Source organism: Symphalangus syndactylus, chromosome 1 (genome assembly GCF_028878055.3).
Source record: "Symphalangus syndactylus isolate Jambi chromosome 1, NHGRI_mSymSyn1-v2.1_pri, whole genome shotgun sequence".
In the NCBI taxonomy this organism is placed as follows: domain Eukaryota; kingdom Metazoa; phylum Chordata; class Mammalia; order Primates; family Hylobatidae; genus Symphalangus; species Symphalangus syndactylus.
The window spans coordinates 117,307,085-117,330,430 of NC_072423.2; the positions used below are offsets into that span (position 1 = coordinate 117,307,085).

Consider the following 23,346-nt stretch of genomic DNA (forward strand, 5'->3'; position numbering starts at 1 on the left):
GGAATGTTCTTCCATTTGTTTGTATCCTCTTTTATTTCATTGAGCAGTGGTTTGTAGTTCTCCTTGAAGAGGTCCTTCACATCCCTTGTAAGTTGGATTCCTAGGTATTTTATTCTCTTTGAAGCAATTGTGAATGGGAGTTCACTCATGATTTGGCTCTCTGTTTGTCTGTGATTGGTGTAGAAGAATGCTTGTGATTTTTGTACATTGATTTTGTATCCTGAGACTTTGCTGAAGTTGCTAATCAGCTTAAGGAGATTTTGGGCTGAGACAATGGGGTTTTCTAGATATACAATCATGTCATCTGCAAACAGGGACAATTTGACTTCCTCTTTTCCTAATTGAATACCCTTTATTTCCTTCTCCTGCCTGATTGCCCTGGCCAGAACTTCCAGCACTATGTTGAATAGGAGTGGTGAGAGAGGGCATCCCTGTCTTGTGCCAGTTTTCAAAGGGAATGCTTCCAGTTTTTGCCCATTCAGTATGATATTGGCTGTGGGTTTGTCATAGATAGCTCTTATTATTTTGAGATACGTCCCATCAATACCTAATTTATTGAGAGTTTTTAGCATGAAGGGTTGTTGAATTTTGTCAAAGGCCTTTTCTGCATCTATTGAGATAATCATGTGGTTTTTGTCTTTGGTTCTGTTTATATGCTGGATTACATTTATTGATTTGCGTATGTTGAACCAGCCTTGCATCCCAGGGATGAAGCCCAATTGATCATGGTGTATAAGCTTTTTGATGTGCTGCTGGATTCGGTTTGCCAGTATTTTATTGAGGATTTTTGCATCAATGTTCATCAAGGATATTGGTCTGAAATTCTCTTTTTTGGTTATGTCTCTGCCAGGCTTTGGTATCAGGACGATGCTGGCCTCATAAAATGTGTTAGGGAGGATTCCCTCTTTTTCTATCGATTGGAATAATTTCAGAAGGAATGGTACCAGTTCCTCCTTGTGCCTCTGGTAGAATTCGGCTGTGAATCCATCAGGTCCTGGACTCTTTTTGGTTGGTAAGCTATTGATTATTGCCACAATTTCAGAACCTGTTATTGGTCTATTCAGAGATTCAACTTCTTCCTGGTTTAGTCTTGGGAGGGTGTATTTGTCGAGGAATTTATCCATTTCTTCTAGATTTTCTAGTTTATTTGCATAGAGGTGTTTGTAGTATTCTCTGATGGTAGATTGTATTTCTGTGGGATTGGTGGTGATATCCCCTTTTTCATTTTTTATTGTATCTATTTGATTCTTCTCCCTTTTCTTCTTTATTAGTCTTTTGCTAGTGGTCTATCAATTTTGTTGATCTTTCAAAAAACCAGCTCCTGGATTCATTAATTTTTTGAAGGGCTTTTTGTGTCTCTATTTCCTTCAGTTCTGCTCTGATTTTAGTTACTTGTAGCCTTCTGCTAGCTTTTGAATGTGTTTGCTCTTGCTTTTCTAGTTCTTTTAATTGTGATGTTAGGGTGTCAATTTTGGATCTTTCCTGTTTTCTGTTGTGGGCATTTAGTGCTATAAATTTCCCTCTACACACTGCTTTGAATGTGTCCCAGAGATTCTGGTATGTCGTGTCTTTGTTCTCGTTGGTTTCAAAGAACATCTTTATTTCTGCCTTCATTTCATTATGTACCCAATAGTCATTCAGGAGCAGGTTGTTCAGTTTCCATGTAGTTGAGCGGTTTTGAGTGAGTTTCTTAATCCTGAGTTCTAGTTTGATTGCACTGTGGTCTGAGAGACAGTTTGTTATAATTTCTGTTCTTTTACATTTGCTGAGGAGAGCTTTACTTCCAACTATGTGGTCAATTTTGGAATAGGTGTGGTGCTGAAAAAAATGTATATTCTGTTGATTTGGGTGGAGAGTTCTGTAGATGTCTATTAGGTCCACTTTGTGCAGAGCTGAGTTCAATTCCTGGATATCCTTGTTAACTTTCTGTCTCGTTGATCTGTCTAATGTTGACAGTGGGGTGTTAAAATCTCCCATTATTATTGTGTGGGAGTTTAAGTCCCTTTGTAGGTCACTCAGGACTTGCTTTATGAATCTGGGTGCTCCTGTGTTGGGTGGATATATATTTAGGATAGTTAGCTCTTCTTGTTGAATTGATCCCTTTACCATTATGTAATGGCCTTCTTTGTCTCTTTTGATCTTTGTTGGTTTAAAGTCTATTTTATCAGAGACTAGGATTGCAACCCCTGCCTTTTTTTGTTTTCCATTTGCTTGATAGATCTTCCTCCATTCCTTTATTTTGAGTCTGTGTGTGTCTCTGCACGTGAGATGGGTTTCCTGAATACAGCACACCGATGGGTCTTGTTCCTTATCCAGTTTGCCAGTCTGTGTCTTTTAATTGGAGCATTTGGCCCATTTACATTTAAAGTTAATATTGTTATGTGTGAATTTGATCCTGTCATTATGATGTTAGTTGGTTATTTTGCTCATTAATTGATGCAGTTTCTTCCTAGCCTCGAAGGTCTTTACAATTTGGCATGTTTTTGCAGTGGCTGGTACTGGTTGTTCCTATCCATGTTTAGTGCTTCCTTCAGGAGCTCTTTTAGGGCAGGCCTGGTGGTGACAGAATCACTCAGCATTTGCTTGTCTGTAAAGTATTTTATTTCTCCTTCACTTATGAAGCTTAGTTTGGCTGGATATGAAATTCTGGGTTGAAAATTCTTTTCTTTAAGAATGTTGAATATTGGCCCCCACTCTCTTCTGGCTTTTAGAGTTTCTGTCGAGAGATCAGCTGTTAGTCTGATGGGCTTCCCTTTGTGGGTAACCCGACCTTTCTCTCTTCATTTTTTCCTTAATTTCAACTTTGGTGAATCTGACAATTATGTGTCTTGCAGTTGCTCTTCTCGAGGAGTATCTTTGTGGCGTTCTCTGTATTTCCTGAATCTGAATGTTGGCTTGCCTTGCTAGATTGGGGAAGTTCTCCTGGATAATATCTTGCAGAGTGTTTTCCAACTTGGTTCCATTCTCTCCATCATTTTCAGGTACACCAATCAGATGTAGGTTTGGTCTTTTCACATAGTCCCAAATTTCTTGGAGGCTTTGTTTGTTTCTTTTTATTCTTTTTTCTCTAAACTTCCCTTCTCGCTGCATTTCATTCATTTCGTCTTCCATCACTGATACCCTTTCTTCCAGTTGATCGCATCGGCTACCGAGGCTTCTGCAAAATCTTCGCGTAGTTCTCGGTACTTGCCTTTCAGCTCCATCAGCTCCTTTAAGCCCTTCTCTCCATTGGTTATTCTAGTTATCCATTCATCTAATTTTTTTTCAAAGTTTTTAACTTCTTTGCTGTTGTTTTGAATTTCCTCCCGTAGCTCGGAGTAGTTTGATCGTCTGAAGCCGTCTTCTCTCAACTCGTCAAAGTCATTCTCCGTCCAGTTTTGTTCCGTTGCTGGTGAGGAACTGCGTTCCTTTGGAGGAGGAGAGGTGCTCTGCTTTTTAGAGTTTCCAGTTTTTCTGCTCTGTTTTTTCCCCATCTTTGTGGTTTTATCTACTTTTGGTCTTTGATGATGGTGATGTACAGATGGGTTTTTGGTGTGGATGTCCTTTCTGTTTGTTAGTTTTCCTTCTCCCAGACAGGACCCTCAGCTGCAGGTCTGTTGGAGTTTGCTAGAGGTCCACTCCAGACCCTGTTTGGCTGGGTGTCAGCAGCAGTGGCTGCAGAACAGCGGATTTTCGTGAGACCACAAATTCAGCTGTCTGATAGTTCCTCTGGAGGTTTTGTCTCAAAGGAGTACCCAGCCAAGTGAGGTGTCAGTCTGTCCCTACTGGGGGGTGCCTCCCAGTTAGGCTGCTCGGGGGTCAGGGACCCACTTTAGGAGGCAGTCTGTCTGTTCTCAGATCTCCAGCTGCGTGCTGGGAGAACCACTACTCTCTTCAAAGCTGTCAGTCAGACAGGGACATTTAAGTCTGTGGAGGTTCCTGCTGAATTTTTGTTTGTCTGTGCCCTGCCCCCAGAGGTGGAGCCTACAGAGGCAGGCAGGCCTCCTTGAGCTGTGGTGGGCCACAGTTGGAGCTTCCTGGCTGCTTTGTTTACCTAAGCAAGTTCGAGCAGCCAGTTCGAGCTTCCTGGCTGCTTTGTTTACCTAAGCAAGCCTGGGCAATGGCGGGTGCCCCTCCCCCAGCCTCACTGCCACCTTGCAGTTTGACCTCAGACTGCTGTGCTAGCAATCAGGGAGACTCCGTGGGCATAGGACCCTCTGAGCCAGGTGCGGGACACAATCTTCTAGTGTGCCGTTTTCCAGGCCTGTTGGAAAAGCGCAGTATTAGGGTGGGACTGACCTGATTTTCCAGGTGTCGTCTGTTACCCCTTTCTTTGACTAGGAAAGGGAACTCCCTGACCCCTTGCGCTTCCCGAGTGAGGCAATGCCTTGCCCTGCTTCGGCTTGCACACAGTGCGCTGCACCGACTGTCTTGCACCCACTGTTTGGCACTCCCTAGTGAGATGAACCCGGTACCTGAAACGGAAATGCAGAAATCACCCGTCTTCTGTGTCGCTCAGGCTGGGAGCTGTAGACCGGAGCTGTTCCTATTCAGCCATCTTGGCTCCACCCCCTATCATATTTGTTCTTGCTGATTAGACCTGAAAACTTGATCAGAGTTGACTAGAATTTCTCTGAGGAGAGTTTAATTCCAGAGTTTTAATATTCTATTTATACTAGTAGCTGGTAATAAAAAGGCTACCATTTGTTGCATGCCTACTATGTGGCAAGCACTGTGCTGTACATGTCTCTCATTTCCTCTCACACCATTCAGTGTGGCATGTACTTTTAATTAATCCCACTTTACAGAAAGAGGATAAATAAATTGCCTAAGGTCACATAACTGAGAGGTCATGAATTGAATTTGAATTTATGTCTGTCTGTCTCCAGAGATCAAGCTCTTAACCAATTCTAATAGTTAGACATAATTAACCAAAGTCCAAATCACTAGAACAAAACAAGACAGAGGGATTGTATACTATTAATCAGAGTAAGCTAGACTGTTGTATTGTTTAAATCCTGACATATGTAATAGGCTCAAACATAATAGATTTCTCACTCATGTAACTATTCAAGGCAGGTATTCTGGATTGGTAGGTGGCTCAACTCCCTTCTGATTTAGGAAGCCATACTTTTCTGTCTTGTATCTCCCCAGTATCTCAGGGGCCCATGGAAAGGGAAATAAAACATTGAGGAGAGATAGAACCACTCCCTTAAAAGCCTTGGTCTGGAGTTGTGAGTACTTCTGCTCACATACTATTGTCTAGAATTTAGTCTAATGTTCACCTAACTCCAACTGTGTGGAAAATGTAGCCTAGCCATGTACTTAGACAAAGAAAGGGAGAGTGGATTTCAGAGGATAGCTCAAATCTCTGCCACAGGAACCAAGGAAAAAGGATTGGGTAGAGAACTAGACAAGAAACCTTAGACAAGGTCTTGAAGATTCTCTTGATATTCTCCTGAAGTTATCCTAAAAATGCAGGTTCTTTTGGGGTTCATTTCAGTCAGTAGGATACAATTTCATAGGCTTTCATTTTTACAGATTGGAAAGGACTACTTATTAATTGCCCATTAAATACATTATTGAGGATTACTGATATTTAGTGTTCATAAAATAGAATTGGTATACTTCTAGAGTTCATTGAAGTCTAATTCAGCAATCTACTAAAATATCTAGCTGTTTTTCTGTGCCCGACAGTGTTATAAAGATTAATTTGCAGACGCATGTACAGTCATGTATTGGATAATGACATTTTGGTCAACAACAGACTGCATATATGATGGTCCCATGAGATTATAACAGAGCTGAGAAATTCGTGTCATCTGGTGACATCGTAGTGTAACACAGTATTCATGTGTTTGTGGTGATGCTGGTGTAAACTGTGCTGCCAGTTGCATAAAAGTAGCACATACAATTATGTACAGTACATAATACCTGACAGTGATAATGAACCCACTTTTACTGGTTTATGTATTTACTATACTATACTCTTAATCATTATTTTAGAGTGTACTCCTCCTTATATTGAAAAAAAAGTTAACTGTAAAACAGCCTCAGGCAGGTCCTTCAGGAGGTATTCCAGAAGAAGGCATTGTTATAGGAGATGACAGCTCCGTGTGTGTTACTGCCTCTGAAGACCTTTCTGTGAGACAAGACGTGGAGGTAGAAGACAGTGATATTGATGATCCTGACTCTGTGTAGACCTAGATTAATGTATTTGTGTCTTAGTTTTTAAAAAAAAGTTTAAAAATTTTAAAAAATTTAAATAGAAAATGGCTTCTAGAATAAATATATAAATAAAATATTTTTGTACCGCTGTACAATGTGTTTGTATCTTACTGTAAGTATTATTACAAAAGTCAAAAAAATCAAAAAGTTTATAAAGTGAAGAAAACTTTAAAAAATATATTTAGTATAGCCTAAATGTACAGTGTTTTATAAAGTCTACAGTAGTATACAGTAATGTCCTAGGCCTTCACATTCACCCACCACTCACTCACTGACTAACCCAGAGCAACTTCCAGTCCTGCAAGCTCCATTCATGGTAAATACCCTATACAGGTGTATTCATTTTTAAATCTTTTATACTGTATTTTCACTGTACTTTTTCTATGTTTACATACACAAATACATATTATTGTGTTACAATTGCCTACAGGATTCAGTGCAGTAACATGCTGTATAGGTTTGTAGCCTTGGAGTAATAAGCTATACTGTATAGCCTAGGTATGTAATAGGTTATGCCATCTAGGTTTGTATGAGTACACTCTATGATGTTTCCACAACAGTGTAACTGCCTATTTCTCAGAACTGTCTTTGTCATTAAGTGATGTATGACCATAAATGGTTGGAATTCTCCAAATTGTCAGAAGGATCCTTTGTTATCAGTTCATTGTTGGTGTTGTCTTCAGTTGGTCATGATTTTGGCTTGAGGTTTACTTTTTGGCTGCTGACTATTTTTTGTTATTAATATTTGGGCACTGTTTTACTTGTTTTTTACATTTAATTTTGCTTTAGGTCAGAAGATTCTGTAATATGGTTTCACTTTGTCATTTTATCTTGAACTGTTTAGCTCATCTTTGACAGAGTTGTATGGTAGACAATTCAAAATTAAGATTTCATTTAGTAGGTAAAAACATAGAATTTGGATATCTCTAATGATTCTATTTTGTCTAGTTTAAAGCTGTATATCATGGGAAACTAACTTCTTGCTTACTATGAGCTTAACAAAGTAACTTCTTCATTCAATTTTCCTCTTAGTTTTTGAAGTATAAATTATAGGGCTTTAGGAAGATTGCATAGAATTGTGTGTTTAGGTACCTAATACAGTGTCTTATATGTAGTGAGAAATTCAACAAAAGAGAAATTTAGTAGAGAGGAAATTAAATTTAAAGGCGGTAGAGGAGTTCCTATATTACGAAAGCTGTCTGTTCACTAAATATAAGATTGCTATGTTCCAGATGCCAGATCGTTTGCAATCATTTCTTTCTGTCTTAACACTCTTGGCTGGGCATATGGCTCACACCTGCAATCCCAGCACTTTGGGAAGCTGAGGAGGGAGAATTGCTTGAGCTCAGTAGTTTGAGACCAGCCTGGACAACATAGGGAGACCCCATCTCTACAAAAATGAAAAAATTAGCTGGGTGTCATGGCACTCACCTGTGGTCCCAGCTACTTGGAAGGTTGAAGTGGGAGGATTGCTTGGGCCCCAGAGTTTGAGGCTGCAGTGAGCCACGATCACACCGCTGTACTCCAGACTAGCCTGGGTGACACAGCAAGACCCTGTCTAAAAAAAAAAAAAAACCAAAAACAAAGGCCATGTGCAGTAGCTCATACCTGAAGCTGAAGTCCCAGCATTTGGGGAGGCCAAGGCGAAAGGATCACTTGAGCCCAAGAGTTCGAGATGAGCCTAGGCAACATGGCAAAACCCTGTCTCTACAAAAAATACAAAAATTAGCTGGGAATGGTGGCACATGCTACTGTACTCCAGCCTGGGCAAAAGAGTGAGACCCTGTCTCAGGGTCAATTTTTGTATGTTTGAAAATGGCTTTTTTTCTCTTTTATTCTTGAGGCATATTTTGACTAAGTATACAATTTTGGAGTAGCCATAATATTGGGACACTGAAGATACTCTTTCAGTCTAATTATTGCTCTTCAAGGTACTTTGTCTTTATTTTTCTGCTTTAAGATTTTTCTCTTGGCTTTTCTGATGTTTTACTATGCTTTTTCTTTTTATTTATCTTGATGAAGATATATAGAGATTCTTAAATCTGTGCCTTGGTATATTTTGTCAGCTTTGGGAAATTCTTGGTCAGTCTCTCTTCAGATATTGTTTATACTCTAATACCTCCCCCTTTTAGTTCCTTGTAGTTCCTTGTCTCTTACTCTTTTTACTGTGTTTTCTTCGTTTTTTGTCCTCAGGGCTTAATTCTAGATATTTTCTTTGTGCCTGTGTTATCATTCATTGGTTTTTATCTTTAGCTTTGTCTGATTTTCTATAAAGCCTTCCTTGGGTTCTTAATTTTGACTCATATTTTTAAATTCTAGAATTTCCATTAAAAATAATTTTCAGTTCTTTGCCAAAATTATCAATCTTGTCTTTTTGTTCTTTGAATATATGATCATTATTTTAAAGTCCTTTCACCTACATTATTTGGATCTATTATGTGTTTGTTTCTATTGCTTGTTACTATTTTTCATTTTCATATGTAGTAACTTTTCTCCTGATTAAGATGATGCAAACCTAGAATTTAGTTCCTATCAGGGTGATCTAATTCTCCTTCACTATTATGTTTAGAATGTAGCCTTTTCAGATCCCAGTTCAAAGTGGGGATTTTATCTGACTGTCTTCCTTGGTGGGCTCTCTACTAATTACACGTTTTGTCCCCTAGCCTCCCATGGCCACCAGAAGTCCTGCTTAGCTTCTCACCCTCTCAGCAGAGGCCCCAGAGAAACTGGTTGCAAGTGCTTAGCTTTCTGGACTCCATTATTTCCCACTGCCTTGGGTTTTTTTTTTTTTTTTTTTAGACAGGGTCTTGCTATGTTGCCCAGGCTGTTCTTGAACTCCTGGGCTCAAGTGATCCTCCAGCTTCAGTCTCCAAAATAGCTGGGATTACAGGCGTAAGCCACCATGCCCAGCTTAGTTGGCTTTTTGTTATTCACAAATTTTTAAAAATACAGGTCACATACTCTTTATCCAAAATGCTGGGACCAATAGTGTTTCAGATTTTGGATTTTTTCACATTTTGGAATATTTGCATTTATATAATGAGATCTCTTGGGAATGGGACCCAAGGCTAAACATGAAATTTATGTTCATATGCACTTTATACACATAGCCTAAAAGTAATTTTATATAATGTTTTAAATAATTTTGTGCGTCAGATCAACTTTGTGCTAAGTACTTATGTGTGGAATTTTCCACTTGTGGTGTCACATATATATGCACATATATATTTATGTGAGTGTGGGTGTATATTGTCTAGTTGTCTTCAGCAGAAGAGTTTGAACCCTTTAATCTGCTGTCCTGGAAGTGGAAGTCTTGGCTTGTGTTCATAGTTAATGTGTCACTTTGAGGATGTGTAGTTTTGGAGGAAATGTATAGTAGTGGTTCTGCCTACTTGAGATGGGTACTGTAGAGAGTTCCATATAATTACACCCTGACTACTCATTACCCACTAACATTTTTCTTTTTCTGTCTTTTTTTTTTTTTTTTAGTAGTTATATTCAGTCCAGTTGTCTGCTTCTATAGATTTAACCCCGAGCTATCCTTTCCTCTTCATTGTCATTGTTCAGACCAGTATCAGCTTTTTCTAGACTACTTTAATGGCCCCCTAACTGGCCTTCCACACTCTAGGCTGACCCTTTGTGATCTGTAATAGCTCCCTACTGACTACATCAGTTCCCTGCTCATAATGAATTGGTGACTCCCATTGTATGTTAGACAAAGCCCATTTCCTTTGTAATCTGGGACCCTAGTTGGATACCAGCTCATTCCCACCCTTCTTTCCTCCTACACAAAGTTAATGTTCCCACCATACCTAACCATTTGTATTTCTCTGAGCCTCTTGGCTGTTTTTTCATCATTATTTTCTAGGGAAATATAATTTTGTCTACTTAGGATACCTCTCATCGTGTATCTGGCAAACTCCTACTCATTCCTCTGAATCCTGTTCAGATGTCACATTCTTTGAAAATACTTTCTTATTCCGCTTGTGTGAGAGCACATTTTACATCGTTATCCTTCATTTACACAAATGTCTATTCTGCATTCTGAGCTGCTTATAGAAAAGGATGGCGTTCTTTCCAAAGCTTGGCTCACACATGTACTTTGAACCATTGGTTGAGTCTGTCATATAACCCATCTGAATCATGAGAAATTTGCTTTTATCTTGGAAGCCAGAATTAGGTATAATTGAGAGAAAATGAAGTCTATAGCATATTTCTCTTTGCCATAATAACAACCCATTTTCACTCTTTATTTTAATTTTCAGCATATTTGTCAAAGATGAAAATGACCTTTTCAGCTTTGGATACTTCTGAGAGTTCTTTCACACCTTTGGTGGTCATAGAACTTGCTCAGGATGTCAAAGAAGAAACCAAAGAATGGCTGAAAAACAGAATTATAGCTAAAAAAAAAGATGGAGGTGAGTAAAATAGTCACTGCCCAGACTTAGTCTGGCCTCCCACACTGTATGCTCAGTCACTGTGCACTGTACACTAAAAATGTATTTGCAAATGTGTTTTATAATTTTCATTGATATATTTTATTTACTAATGTTAAATTTTTTGCCTTTTATTATCTATCTGGGACTTGAAAGGAGGTCCTAAATCAACAGGAGGCTTTAAGTTCCCATTAAACTGAAAGCAGCATAAGTGGTTTTCTTCATAGCTCTAAATAGTATGCCTACCACAGTGTTTGGTGCATAGTAGGTGCTTAAAAAATATTTGTCAAATGAATGGACAAGTATCTATTGTATGCTCTTTGTGTGCCAGTTATGGTGCTAAGGGAGAGATAAATATGGTCTGTGCCTGCAAAGATGTTACCATCAGGATAGAAAGAAATTCAAAATAAAGAAAAGTACATGGAAGAGCTGTCACAAAGCAGTGCATGGCATGAACAAATGAATCGTGTATACTTACTGTAAAAGTAAAGGAAAGGGTTAGATGACACTATGGCAGTACTTTCTGCAGTGGCAAGGAATGACTTAAGATGCCAAGGTTTAGCCTTCTTTTGAAAGGTGACATGGGTTCCCAGTCTGGGTGAGAAAGCAGCGGGTGTTTTAGTGTTTTACATGAGCAAGTATTTTGTAAACTGCACAAAACAACACCTTAGTCTGCACAAAGTCTCTGAACACTGGACTAGACTTAGACTCTTTAAAAAAAACTGTTACTATAAACTGAAGTTATTTCTTAAGAATAAAATTGGAATCAAAGTGGAATTAAAATTTTTTTCAAACAGTTGAACCAGAAGGAAACTTAAAAACAGGAGTATTTGCTTGCTGAAATGTGAGCATTTCACTGAACTTGAGTCTGTTCTTTAAAATTTTTGTGATTTAGGAACTATATAGTGTTTCAGTGTGAAAGATTCCAGTGTATTCCCAGCCATCTTTTTGCCGATTGTGTGCCTTCAGGGACACACAAGGGATGGGCATCTTTCCACACTTTTTGGGTGATCATAAAAAATCTTTCCAAAAAAGTGTTCTGCATCTTCCAGGTGAAGGGAGTGGATTTATACTTATGTTTACTTTGATTCTCTTCCAGCCTCCTATTAAATTGACAATAATAATAAAATGGTTTAAAAATATATGAAAGACTGAAGTCACATGGACCAAAAAAAAAAAAAAAAAAAGGAGAAGATACAAGAGCAGCACAAATTGGAAGCTAGCAAACAGGTGGCTAAATAGTTACTGACTTGTCAGATTTGAGAAAGCCAAAAGTTAAGCTGACAGGGAAGGAAGTTGAGATGCAATTTGGTTTACTCTGCACAATACCCACAATGACTCAGGAATTAGGGACACTAGATCTATGGAGGGGGGGATAAAAGTAGGACCAAGAAGAAAAGATAACTGGCTGAGATCCATATAAGAAATAATACAGAGTTTCAAATAGCTAGAAGGAGGATATTGAATGTTCCCAACACAAAGAAATGATAAATGTTTGAGATGATGGGTATGCTAACTACCCTGATCTAGCACTCTACATTATATGTATTGAAGCACTACTATGTACTCCATGAATATATACAATTATTATGTGTCAATTAAAAATAAATAGATCTTCAAATCCCTTCCATATTCTACAACCCCAGCAGAAGACTTGAGGTTTATTCTCTGGAGATGGTCAGATACATGGTTTTTGGCATAGAAATCTATGCACAGTTGAAGGCACAGATTCTGTACTGAAAATAAGATAATGAATACCATTCCCCTTTCCCCGACTCCACCACTCACATACCTAATTCAGTTTCCAAAATATTGGCTGCAAGATTCACACCTTGTAGGAAGCAGATTGGACAATCTTTCTTTGGAGAACCTGACCAGCTTAAGACAAAATAACTAAAGGTGCAGAAATCAGGGGGTTGCTAACAGAAAATTATTTGACCAGATTGCCTTACATTAAAGGCCATCCTTGATGAGCTCCATCTAAGCCCTCAGAAGTTGCATTTAGCCTCACAGAGCCTCTTTCTTAAACATGAACATGTAATGAAAGATCACCAAACATCTGAGAAAAATGCTCTTTTTCAAAACAAAATGTTGACAAATGGTTCTTCATAAAGGTTATACCAGGCCAGGCATAGTGGCTTATGCCTCTAATCCCAGCACTTTGGGAGGCCAAGGCGGGTGGATCACTTGAGGTCAGGAGTTCGAGACCAGCCTGGCTAACACAGTGAAACCCCCATCTCTACTAAAAATACAAAAATTAGCTGGATGTGGTTGTGTGTGCCTGTAATCTCAGTTATTTGGGAGACGGAAGCGGGAGAATCACTTGAACCCAGAGGTGGAGGTTGCAGTGAGCCAATATCACACAATTGCCCTCTAGCCTGGGCGACAGAGCGAGACAGTCTCAAAATAAATAAATTAATAAAAAAAGGTTATAGCAGTTTCTATTCCACTAAAAATGGCTGGGATGCCTTTCCCCACACACTCACTATGTCTGTTTGGGTCTTCCAAACAAGAGATGAGATTTGATGAACAAGAAGTTTATTGAGAGAAATATTTGTGGAAAGAAGGAGGAGGGAGCAAGAGTGGGTCTAGAGAGCCTTCGGACTTTGTCAGTTTGACACTTGGGAAAGGAGAGAGGAAAGGAAGGAGAATTGAGTAGGAAGAGCCTCAGACCACAGCCCAGTTCTAATAAACTAACAACAGCCAGGCTTAAAGTTGCCCTTTAAGGGAAACTTACGTTATGCAGGAATGGCCTTGTTTCAGTGTCCCCTCCGTGCCCAGCTAATGGCTGGAAGCAGCTGGGGGAAGGATCTTAAGGTGTGGCACCAGGAACCTGGCAGTCAACCCTGTTCTTCAAAGCTGATTGTCTTGAAGGGAGAGCTGGTGGAGTGGGGTACCTTCACGGCTACCACGCTCACCAACCTGTTACCAAACTTTCCATCTTTGCAGTGTGAGAAGTGAGAAACAGCATATTGGTATAGTTTTTACATTTGTCTTAATATGAGTGAGGTTAAGGATCTTATATTTAAGAGCCATTGGTATTTTCTGTAAATTGAATATACCTTTTACTAAAGTCTTTAATAGCTTTATTGTAAATTACCTAGATAATAGTGTCTTAATATATTAATCCATTTGATAAATGAAATATAAATTCTGCTCATGATCCTGTTATCATCTGATTAATATTTTCATAATTCCTGTCAACCATCTCTAGAGGGTAAATAGTAAAGAAATAAATGTACCTTTAAAAGTTTGAGGCCGGGCACTGTGGCTCACGCCTGTAATTCCAGCACTTGGGAGGCCAAAGCGGGTGAATCTCTTGAGCTCAGGAGTTCAAGACCAGCCTGGGCAACATGGTGAAACCCTGCCTCTACAAAAAATACAAAAAATAGCTTGACGTAGTGGCACACACCTGTAGTCCCAGCTACTCAAGAGGCAAAGGTGGGAGGATCTCCTGAACCTGGCAGGTGGAGGTTGCAGTGAGCCAAGATCGTGCCACCGTACTCCAACCTGGGCAATAGAGTGAGACCCTGTCTCAAAAACAAACAAACAAAAATTGATGTAGGTAGAAATAATCTTTTTTCTTTATAATCTTTTAAGTAATAATTATATGTACATTATCAAATCATGATATCTCTTTATGTTTTGGTAACTTATTTCAGAAAAATATTAAACCAAATAGAACATAGAAATTTATGGGAAAATCACTGAAAAGTTATATCGCTTTTTATTATTTAGTATTTAACATTCACAAAATCTGTTATAGTCCAGTGTAATTGTATTACATTTTTGGTTTCTCTTTTTACTGAAACATTTTGTTCCAAATTAATTTTCTTAAATTTTTGTCTATTATGTTTATATTAAACTGCAATCTTTGTCCTATATTTTTATTTGGTGCACTTTTATACCTAGAGCTCATAAATATTGAATTCTCGTCTCATCTACTTCTCATTTGCATAAGTGGCAGGCTACTTAGTGGTACATTTTTCAGTTTTTCCATTTATTGAAAAACTATAAAGAACTACCATCCCTAATGTACTTATGTTATTTACTTGGAAGATGGATTTAAATTGCTAATATAATTTCTTTTTCTTCTACCAGACTAGAAACATTATGTTTATTTAGAAAGTTTTTATTTTTGAAACTTTTATGTTTGTCTAAGATTGTGCTTATCTTTTGTTTTTGAAGGTGCCCAGTTGTTGTTTAGACCATTGTTAAATAAATATGAACAAGAAACACTAGAAAATCAGAACTTATATCTTGTTGGTGCCTCCAAGATTAGAATGTTACTGGGGGCAGAAGCAGTGGGATTGGTAAAAGAGTGCAATGATAATACCATGAGAGCCTTCACATACAGAACCAGACAGAACTTCAAAGGTTTTGATGGTAAGCCCTAAAGTTCTTTGTCTCTGTTAGAATCCATTTATCAAAAAGAAGTTTATGATGAATAGATCAGGGGTCAGCAAACTTTTTTCAGTAAAGGGTCAAATAGTAAATATTTTAGGTTTTGCAATCCGTGTGGTCTCTGCTGCAATTACTCAACACTGCCATTGTAAAGCAAAAAAGCAGCCATAGACCATACATGAATGGGCGAGGCTGTGTTCAATAAAACTTTATTTATAAAACCATGTGGAAGACTGGATTTGGCCTGTTGCCATCTTTTGCCTCCCCTGGATGAACACAAATTAGAGGAACACATGTAACTTACTTATATTATTCTATTCTAATTCTTATAATTTGAGTATTCAGTAGCTTGATACAGAAAAATCCCTTTTTTTTTGAAAGCAGAATGATTGTCACCAGTCAATTCTAAGTTAACAAACTACACCAAAAAAAGTATTATATTTTCTTTTTTTTCTTTTTTTTTTTTTGAGATGGAGTCTCGCTCTGTTGCCCAGGCTGGAGTGCAGTGGCGTTATCTCGGCTCACTGCAAGCTCCGCCTCTTGGCTTCACGCCATTCTCCTGCCTCAGCCTCCCAAGGAGCTGGGACTACAGGCGCCCGCCACCATGCCTGGCTAATCTTTTTGTATTTTTAGTAGAGACGGTGTTTCACCGTGTTAGCCAGGATGGTCTCAATCTCCTGACCTTGTGATCCACCTGCCTTGGCCTCCCAAAGTGCTGGGATTACAGGCGTGAGCCACTGCGCCCAGCCAAGTATTATATTTTCTAACTCTACAAGAAAACAATCATGTAAAAAGAAATTAACTATAAAAAGTTGCATCTCATAAGTAGAGATTATTTTCTACAAATAATCACATGTGAATATTTATTAGAAAAATTTTATAATAAGAAGAAACACAGTAGTAGTTCAGTACCTTAGAAACCTCATTTCCTGAATTTTCTGGCTCCTGCTGAATGTGATAGGGTCATTGGTTCTATACTGGCCCCAAAGCGGGTTCTAGTAGAGAATATTTTCAGGAAAGAACTGGGAAAGCCAGGGTGAATATGATAACAGGATGGGAGCTTGGCTTCAGAATCAAACTGATCCCTGCCAGGGCTTTCAGAGTTAGAAGATGTGATTAGACTTCTTTGGATTCACTTACTCTGGATTTTTATACCTGAGTGAATAAATGTTCAAGAGGAAATTTACCTTATTTAAGAGGATTCACCTGTCAAATAGCAACAACATTTGCTTACAAGACTTTCTTCTCTCTCATTAGTGGAAGGGATGTTTGACTGCAGAAGGGAATGGAATGGGCTTGAGAGTTTGAAGGAGGATAATTTGCCATATAGGCAAACTTCTTCAATTCCATCCCTAGTTTAACATAATAATATGTTAATAAGTTTAATGCATTATTAGAATTCAAGAACATACTGCTTTCTGCTCATTGGTACTAAATGAGATCAATTATATGCTTTTTGAATGTTTCTAAGTATTAAAATGATTATTGTAGAATTGTATTACGTGAAGGCATAACAGAATTTTTTTCTTATAAAATATCTAAGGAGCTTTATGTTCTATTTAATTTACCAGCTTCATACTTTGATTACTTCTTATGTTAATTGCTTATTGTTTACACCATTATTTCTATAATCTCAGGTAATTGGAATATTTTTATTTTGATTATTACTAAAATCTGGTAATTTCTGTTTTATTTTAGATAACAATGATGATTTCCTGACAATGGCAGAATGTCAATTCATTATCAAACATGAACTTGAAAATCTTAGAGCTAAAGATGAAAAAATGATCCCTGGCTACCCTCAGGCAAAGTTGTATCCAGGAAAATCATTGTGTAAGTCATTACGTCAACCAGTTTTTTTCTTAATAGACATAAATAGCAAATTTTAGATGCCTTTTTTCCCTCTTACAGAAGAACTTACACAAACTTACAATAACTTGTATTTTTATGAACATATCTTTTCCCCTTGGAACCTCAGTATATTGCATCTTTAAATCAATATGTTTGTTTTGTATTGTTGACTATATTTATCAAGGTCTCATATCATACAGTTAGCTTAAAATCCAGTGTGTATACATATACATATTTGTCAATTAAAATGAGCGAAGTTTACTTTATGCCCTAACATTGTACATGAAAATCTGTGGAGGAATATAAAAGGGAAGACATGGTGTTTTTCTGGAGCACTCTTTCCATTTCCTCTGATCTCACTGGGTATGCAAATTAGAATTTTGCAACTTTTTGGTTTTGTGTGATTTCATTTTAATGAAGATACTAGTTTGCAGAATGAAGGAGTTTACTACAATGCATAATTCCAAGTTTGCTTCAGACCCAGATAGTGGCAAAGCTTCAGAACATTTTTGCTGCCTAAAAGACACTTTAAACATGTAAGCTTCTGTGTCCCCTAGTCTGCTTTTGTTGTTGTTGTTGTTTTGTTTGTTTGTTTTTTTTGAGACAGTCTTGCTCTGTCACTCAGAATGGAGTGCAGTGGTGTGAACATGGCTCACTGCCGCCTCCACCTCCTGGGCTCAAGTAATCTCCTGCCTTAGCCTCCCGAGTAGCTGGGACCACATTTTTTATTTTTTATTATTATACTTTAAGTTCTAGGGTACATGTGCACAATGTGCAGGTTTGTTACATAGGTATACATGTGCCATGTTGGTGTGCTGCATCCATTAACTCATCATTTACATTAGGTATATCTCCTAATGCTATCCCTCCCACATGCCCACACCCCACAACAGGCCCCAGTGTGTGATGTTCCCCTTCCTATGTCCATGTGTTCTCATTGTTCACCTCCCACCTATGAGTGAGAACATGCGGTGTTTGGTTTTCTGTCCTTGCGATAGTTTGCTCAGAATGATGGTTTCCAGCTTCATCCATGCTCCTACAAAGGACATGAACTTATCCTTATTTATGGCTGCATAGTATTCCATGGTGTATATGTGCCACATTTTCTTAATCCAGTCTATCATTGATGGACATTTGGGATGGTTCCAAGACTTTGCTATTGTGAATAGTGCCACAATAAACATACATGTGCATGTATCTTTATAGCAGCATGATTTATAATCCTTTGGGTATATACCCAGTAATGGGATGGCTGGGTCAAATGGTATTTCTAGTTCTAGATCCTTGAGGAATCGCCACACTGTCTTCCACAATGGTTGAACTAGTTGACAGTCCCCCCTACAGTGTAAAAGTGTTCCTATTTCTCCACATCCTCTCCAGCACCTGTTGTTTCCTGACTTTTTAATGATGGCCATTCTAACTGGCGTGAGATGGTATCTCATTGTGGTTTTGATTTGCATTTCTCTGATGGCCAGTGATGATGAGCATTTTTTCATGTGTCTGTTGGCTGCATAAATGTCTTCTTTTGAGAAATGTCTGTTCATATCCTTCGCTCACTTTTTGATGGGGTTGTTTGATTGTTTCTTGTAAATTTGTTTAAGTTCTTTGTAGATTCTGGATATTAGCCCTTTGTCAGATGAGTAGATTGCAAAAATTTTCTCCCATTCTGTAGGTTGCCTGTTCACTCTGATGGTAGTTTCTTTTGCTGTGCAGAAGCTCTTTAGTTTAATTAGATCCCATTTGTCAATTTTGGCTTTTGTTGCCATTGCTTTTGGTGTTTTAGACAGGAAGTCCTTGCCCATGCCTATGTCCTGAATGGTATTGCCTAGGTTTTCTTCTAGGGTTTTTAATGGTTTTAGGTCTGACATTTAAGTCTTTAATCCATCTTGAATTAATTTTTGTATAAGGTGTAAGGAAGGGGTCTAGTTTCAGCTTTCTATATGTGGCTAGCCAGTTTTCCCAGCACCATTTATTAAATAGGGAATCCTTTCCCCATTTCTTGTTTTTGTCAGGTTTGTCAAACATCAGGTGGTTGTAGATGTGTGGTATTATTTCTGAGGGCTCTGTTCTGTTCCATTGGTCTATATCTCTGTTTTGGTACCAGTACCATGCTGTTTTGGTTACTGTAGCCTTGTAGTATAGTTTGAAGTCAGATAGCATGATGCCTCCAGCTTCGTTCTTTTGGGTTAGGATTGTCTTGGCAATGCAGGCTCTTTTTTGGTTCCATATGAACTTTAAAGTAGTTTTTTCCAATTCTGTGAAGAAAGTCATTAGCTTGATGGGGATGGCATTGAATCTATAAATTACCTTGGGCAGTATGGCAATTTTCACGATATTGATTCTTCCTACCCATGAGCATGGAGTGTTCTTCCATTTGTTTGTGTCCTCTTTTATTTCATTGAGCAGTGGTTTGTAATTCTGCTTGAAGAAGTCCTTCACATCCCTTGTAAGTTGGATTCCTAGGTATTTTATTTTCTTTGAAGCAATTGTGAATGGGAGTTCACTCATGATTTGTCTCTCTGTTTGTCTGTTATTGGTGTATAGGAATGCTTGTGATTTTTGCACATTGATATTGTATCCTGAGACTTTGCTGAAGTTGCTTATCAGCTTAAGGAGATTTTGGGCTGAGACAATGGGGTTTTCTAAATATACAGTCATGTTATCTACAAACAGGGACAATTTGACTTCCTCTTTTCCTAATTGAATACATTTTGTTTCTTTCTCCTGCCTGATTGCCCTGGCCAGAACTTCTAACACTATGTTGAATAGGAGCAGTGAGAGAGGGCATTCCTGTCTTGTGCCAGTTTTCAAAGGCAACACTTCCAGTTTTTGCCCATTCAGTATGATATTGGCTGTGGGTTTGCCATAAATAGCTCTTATTATTTTGAGATATGTCCCATCAATACCTAATTTATTGAGAGTTTTTAGCATGAAGGGCTGTTGAATTTTGTCGAAGGCCTTTTCTGCATCTACTGAGATAATCATGTGGTTTTTGTCTTTGGTTCTGTTTATATGATGGATTATGTTTATTGATTTGCGTATGTTGAACCAGCCTTGCATCCCAGGGATGAAGCCCACTTGATCATGGTGGATAAGCTTTTTGATGTGCTGCTGGATTTGGTTTGCCATTATTTTGTTGAGGATTTTTGCATCGATGTTCATCAGGGATATTGGTCTAAAATTCTCTTTTTTTGTTGTGTCTCTGCCAGGCTTTGGTATCAGGATGATTCTAGCCTCATAAAATGAGTTAGGGAGGATTCCCTCTTTTTCTATTGATTGGAATAGTTTCAGAAGGAATGGTACCAGCTCCTCTTTGTACCTCTGATAGAATTTGGCTGTGAATCTGTCTTGTCCTGGACTTTTTTTGGTTGGTAGTCTCTTAATTTTTGCCTCAATTTCAGTCTGTTATTGGTCTATTCAGGGATTCACCTGCTTCCTGGTTTAGTCTTGGGAGGGTGTATGTGTCAAGGAATTTATCCATTTCTTCTAGATTTTCTAGTTTATTTGCGTAGAGGTGTTCATAGTATTCTCTGATGGTAATTTGTATCTCTTTGGGATCGGTGATGATATCCCTTTATCATTTTTTGTTGTGTCTATTTGGTTCTTCTCTCTTTTCTTCTTTATTAGTCTTGCTAGTGGTCTATCAATTTTGTTGATCTTTTAAAAAAGCCAGCTCCTGGATTCATTGATTTTTTGAAGGGTTTTTTGTGTCTCTAGCTCTCAGTTCTGCTCTGATCTTAGTTATTTCTTGCCTTCTGCTAGCTTTTGAATGTGTTTGGTCTTGCTTCTCTAGTTCTTTTAATTGTGGTGTTAGGGTTCCAGTTTTAGATCTTTTCCTGCTTTATCTTGTGGGCATTTAGTGCTATAAATTTCCCTCTACACACTGCTTGAAATGTGTCCCAGAGATTCTGGTATGTTGTGTCTTTATTCTCATTGGTTTCAAAGAACACCTTTGTTTCTGCCTTCATTTCATTATGTACCCAGTAGTCATTCAGGAGCAGGTTGTTCATTTTCTATGTAGTTGAGCAGTTTTGAGTGAGTTTCTTAATCCTGAGTTCTAGTTTGATTGCACTGTGGTCTGAGAGACAGTTTGTTATAATTTCTGTTCTTTTACATTTGCTGAGGAGTGCTTTACTTCTGACTATGTGGTCAATTTGGGATAAGTGCGATGTGGTGCTCAGAAGAATGTATATTCTGTTGATTTGGGGTGGAGAGTTCTGTAGATATCTATTAGGTCCACTTGGTTGAGAGCTGAGTTCAATTCCTGGATATCCTTGTTAACTTTGTGTCTCGTGGATCTGTCTAATGTTGACTGTGGGGTATTAAAGTCTCCCATTATTATTGTGTGGGAGTCTAAGTCTCTTTGTAGGTCTCTAAGCATTTGCTTTATGAATCTGGGTGCTCCTGTATTGAGTGCATATATATTTAGGATAGTTAGCTTTTCTTGTTGAATTGATCCCTTTACCATTATGTAATGGCCTTCTTTGTCTCTTCTGATCTTTGTTGGTTTAAAGTCTGTTTTATCAGAGACAAGGATTGCAACCCTTGCTTGTTTTTGTTTTCCATTTGCTTGGTAGATCTTCCTCCATCCCTTTATTTTGAGCCTATGTGTGTCTCTGCACGTGAGATGGGTCTCCTGAATACAGCACACTCATGGGTCTTGAGTCTTTATCATTTGCCAGTCTGTGTCTTTTGATTGGAGCATTTAGCCCATTTACATTTAAGGTTAATATTGTCATGTGTGAATTTGATCCTGTCATTATGATGTTAGCTGGTTATTTTGCTCGTTAGTTGATGCAGTTTCTTCGTAGCATTGATGATCTTTACAATTTGGCATGTTTTTGCAGTGGCTGGTACCGGTTGTTCCTATCCATGTTTAGTGCTTCCTTCAGGAGCTCTTTTACAGCAGGCCTGGTGGTGACAAAATCTTTCAGCATTTGCTTGTCTGTAAAGTATTTTATTTCTCCTTCACTTATGAAGCTTAGTTTGGCTGGATATGAAATTCTGGGTTGAAAATTCTTTTCTTTAAGAATGTTGAATGTTTGCCCCCAGTCTCTTCTGGCTTGTAGAGTTTCTGCCGAGAGATCTGCTTTTAGTCTGATGGGCTTCCCTTTGTGGGTAACCCGACCTTTCTCTCTGTCTGCCCTTAACATTTTTTCCTTCATTTCAACTTTGGTGAATCTAACAATTATGTGTCTTGGAGTTGCTCTTCTCAAGGAGTATCTTTGTGGCGTTCTCTGTATTTCCTGTATTTGAATGTTGGCCTGCCTTGCTAGGTTGGGGACGTTCTCCTGGATAATATCCTGAAGAGTGTTTTCCAGCTTGGTTCCATTCTCTCTGTCACTTTCAGGTATAGCAATCAGATGTAGATTTGGTCTTTTCACATAGTCCCATATGTTTTGGAGGATTTGTTCTTTTCTTTTTACTCTTTTTTCTCTAAACTTCTCTTCTTGCTTCATTTCATTCATTTGATCTTAAATCACTGATACCCTTTCTTCCAGTTGATTGAATCAGCTACTGAAGCTTATGCATGCATTACGTAATTCTTGTGCCATGGTTTTCAGCTCCATCAGGTCATTTAAGGTCTTCTCTACACTGTTTATTCTAGTTAGTCATTCGTCCAATCTTTTTTCAAAGTTTTTAGCTTGTTTGTGATGGGTTCCAACATCCTCCTTTAGCTCGGAGAAGTTTGTTATTACTGATCTTCTGAAGCCTTCCTCTCTCAACTCATCAAAGTCATTCTCTGTCCTGCTTTGTTCTGTTGCTGGCAAGGAGCTGCATTTCTTTGGAGGAGAAGAGGCACTCTGATTTTTAGAATTTTCAGCTTTTCTGCTCTGGTTTCTCTCCATCTTTATGGTTTTATCTACCTTTGGTCTTTGATCATGGTGACGTACAGATGGGGTTTTGGTGTGAATGTCCTTTCTGTTAGTTTTCCTTCTAACAGTGAGGACCCTCAGCTGCAGGTCTGTTGGAGTTTGTTGGAGGTCCACTCCAGACCCTGTTTGCCTGGGTACCACCAGCGGAGGCTGCAGAACTGCAAATATTGCAGAACGGCAAATTGTTGCTGCCTGATGGTTCCTCTGGAAGCTTCATCTCAGAGGGGCACCCAGCCATACGAAGTGTCAGTTGGCCCCTAGTGAGAGTTGCCTCCCAGTTAGGCTACTCGGTGGTCAGGGACCCACTTGAGGAGGCAGTCTGTCTGTTCTCAGATCTCCAGCTGCATGCTGGGAGAACCACTACTCTCTTCAAAGCTGTCAGACAGGGACGTTTAAGTCTGCAGAAGTTTCTGCTGCCTCTTGTGCAGCTATGCCCTGCCTCCAGAGGTGGAGTCTACAGAGGCAGGCAGCCCTCCTTGAGCTGTAGTGGGCTCCACCCAGTTCAAGCTTCCAGGCTGCTTTGTTTACCTACTCAAGCCTCAGTAATGGCGGGCACCCCTCCCCCAGCCTCG

General features: G+C 38.7%; 1 protein-coding gene across 7 annotated transcripts in view; it reads left to right on the forward strand.

Annotated features, from left to right (window-relative positions):
- The window catches only part of ANO10 (anoctamin 10), a 268,035-nt gene that overhangs the window by 11,432 nt on the left and 233,257 nt on the right, over positions 1 to 23,346 (forward strand). For 5 of the 7 annotated variants that reach the window (XR_010120148.1, XR_010120147.1, XM_055281046.2 and 2 more), the window contains exons 2-4: positions 10,473 to 10,625; positions 14,832 to 15,029; positions 16,746 to 16,880. Coding sequence is in view for 5 of the 7 variants with exons in the window: in XM_055281046.2 (XP_055137021.2) it covers positions 10,487 to 10,625; positions 14,832 to 15,029; positions 16,746 to 16,880 (472 nt within the window). In the remaining 2 variants the exon portion in view is untranslated. The remainder of the gene's footprint in view (positions 1 to 10,472; positions 10,626 to 14,831; positions 15,030 to 16,745; positions 16,881 to 23,346) is intronic. The other 2 variants (XM_063636619.1, XM_063636620.1) reach the window with 1 other exon arrangement.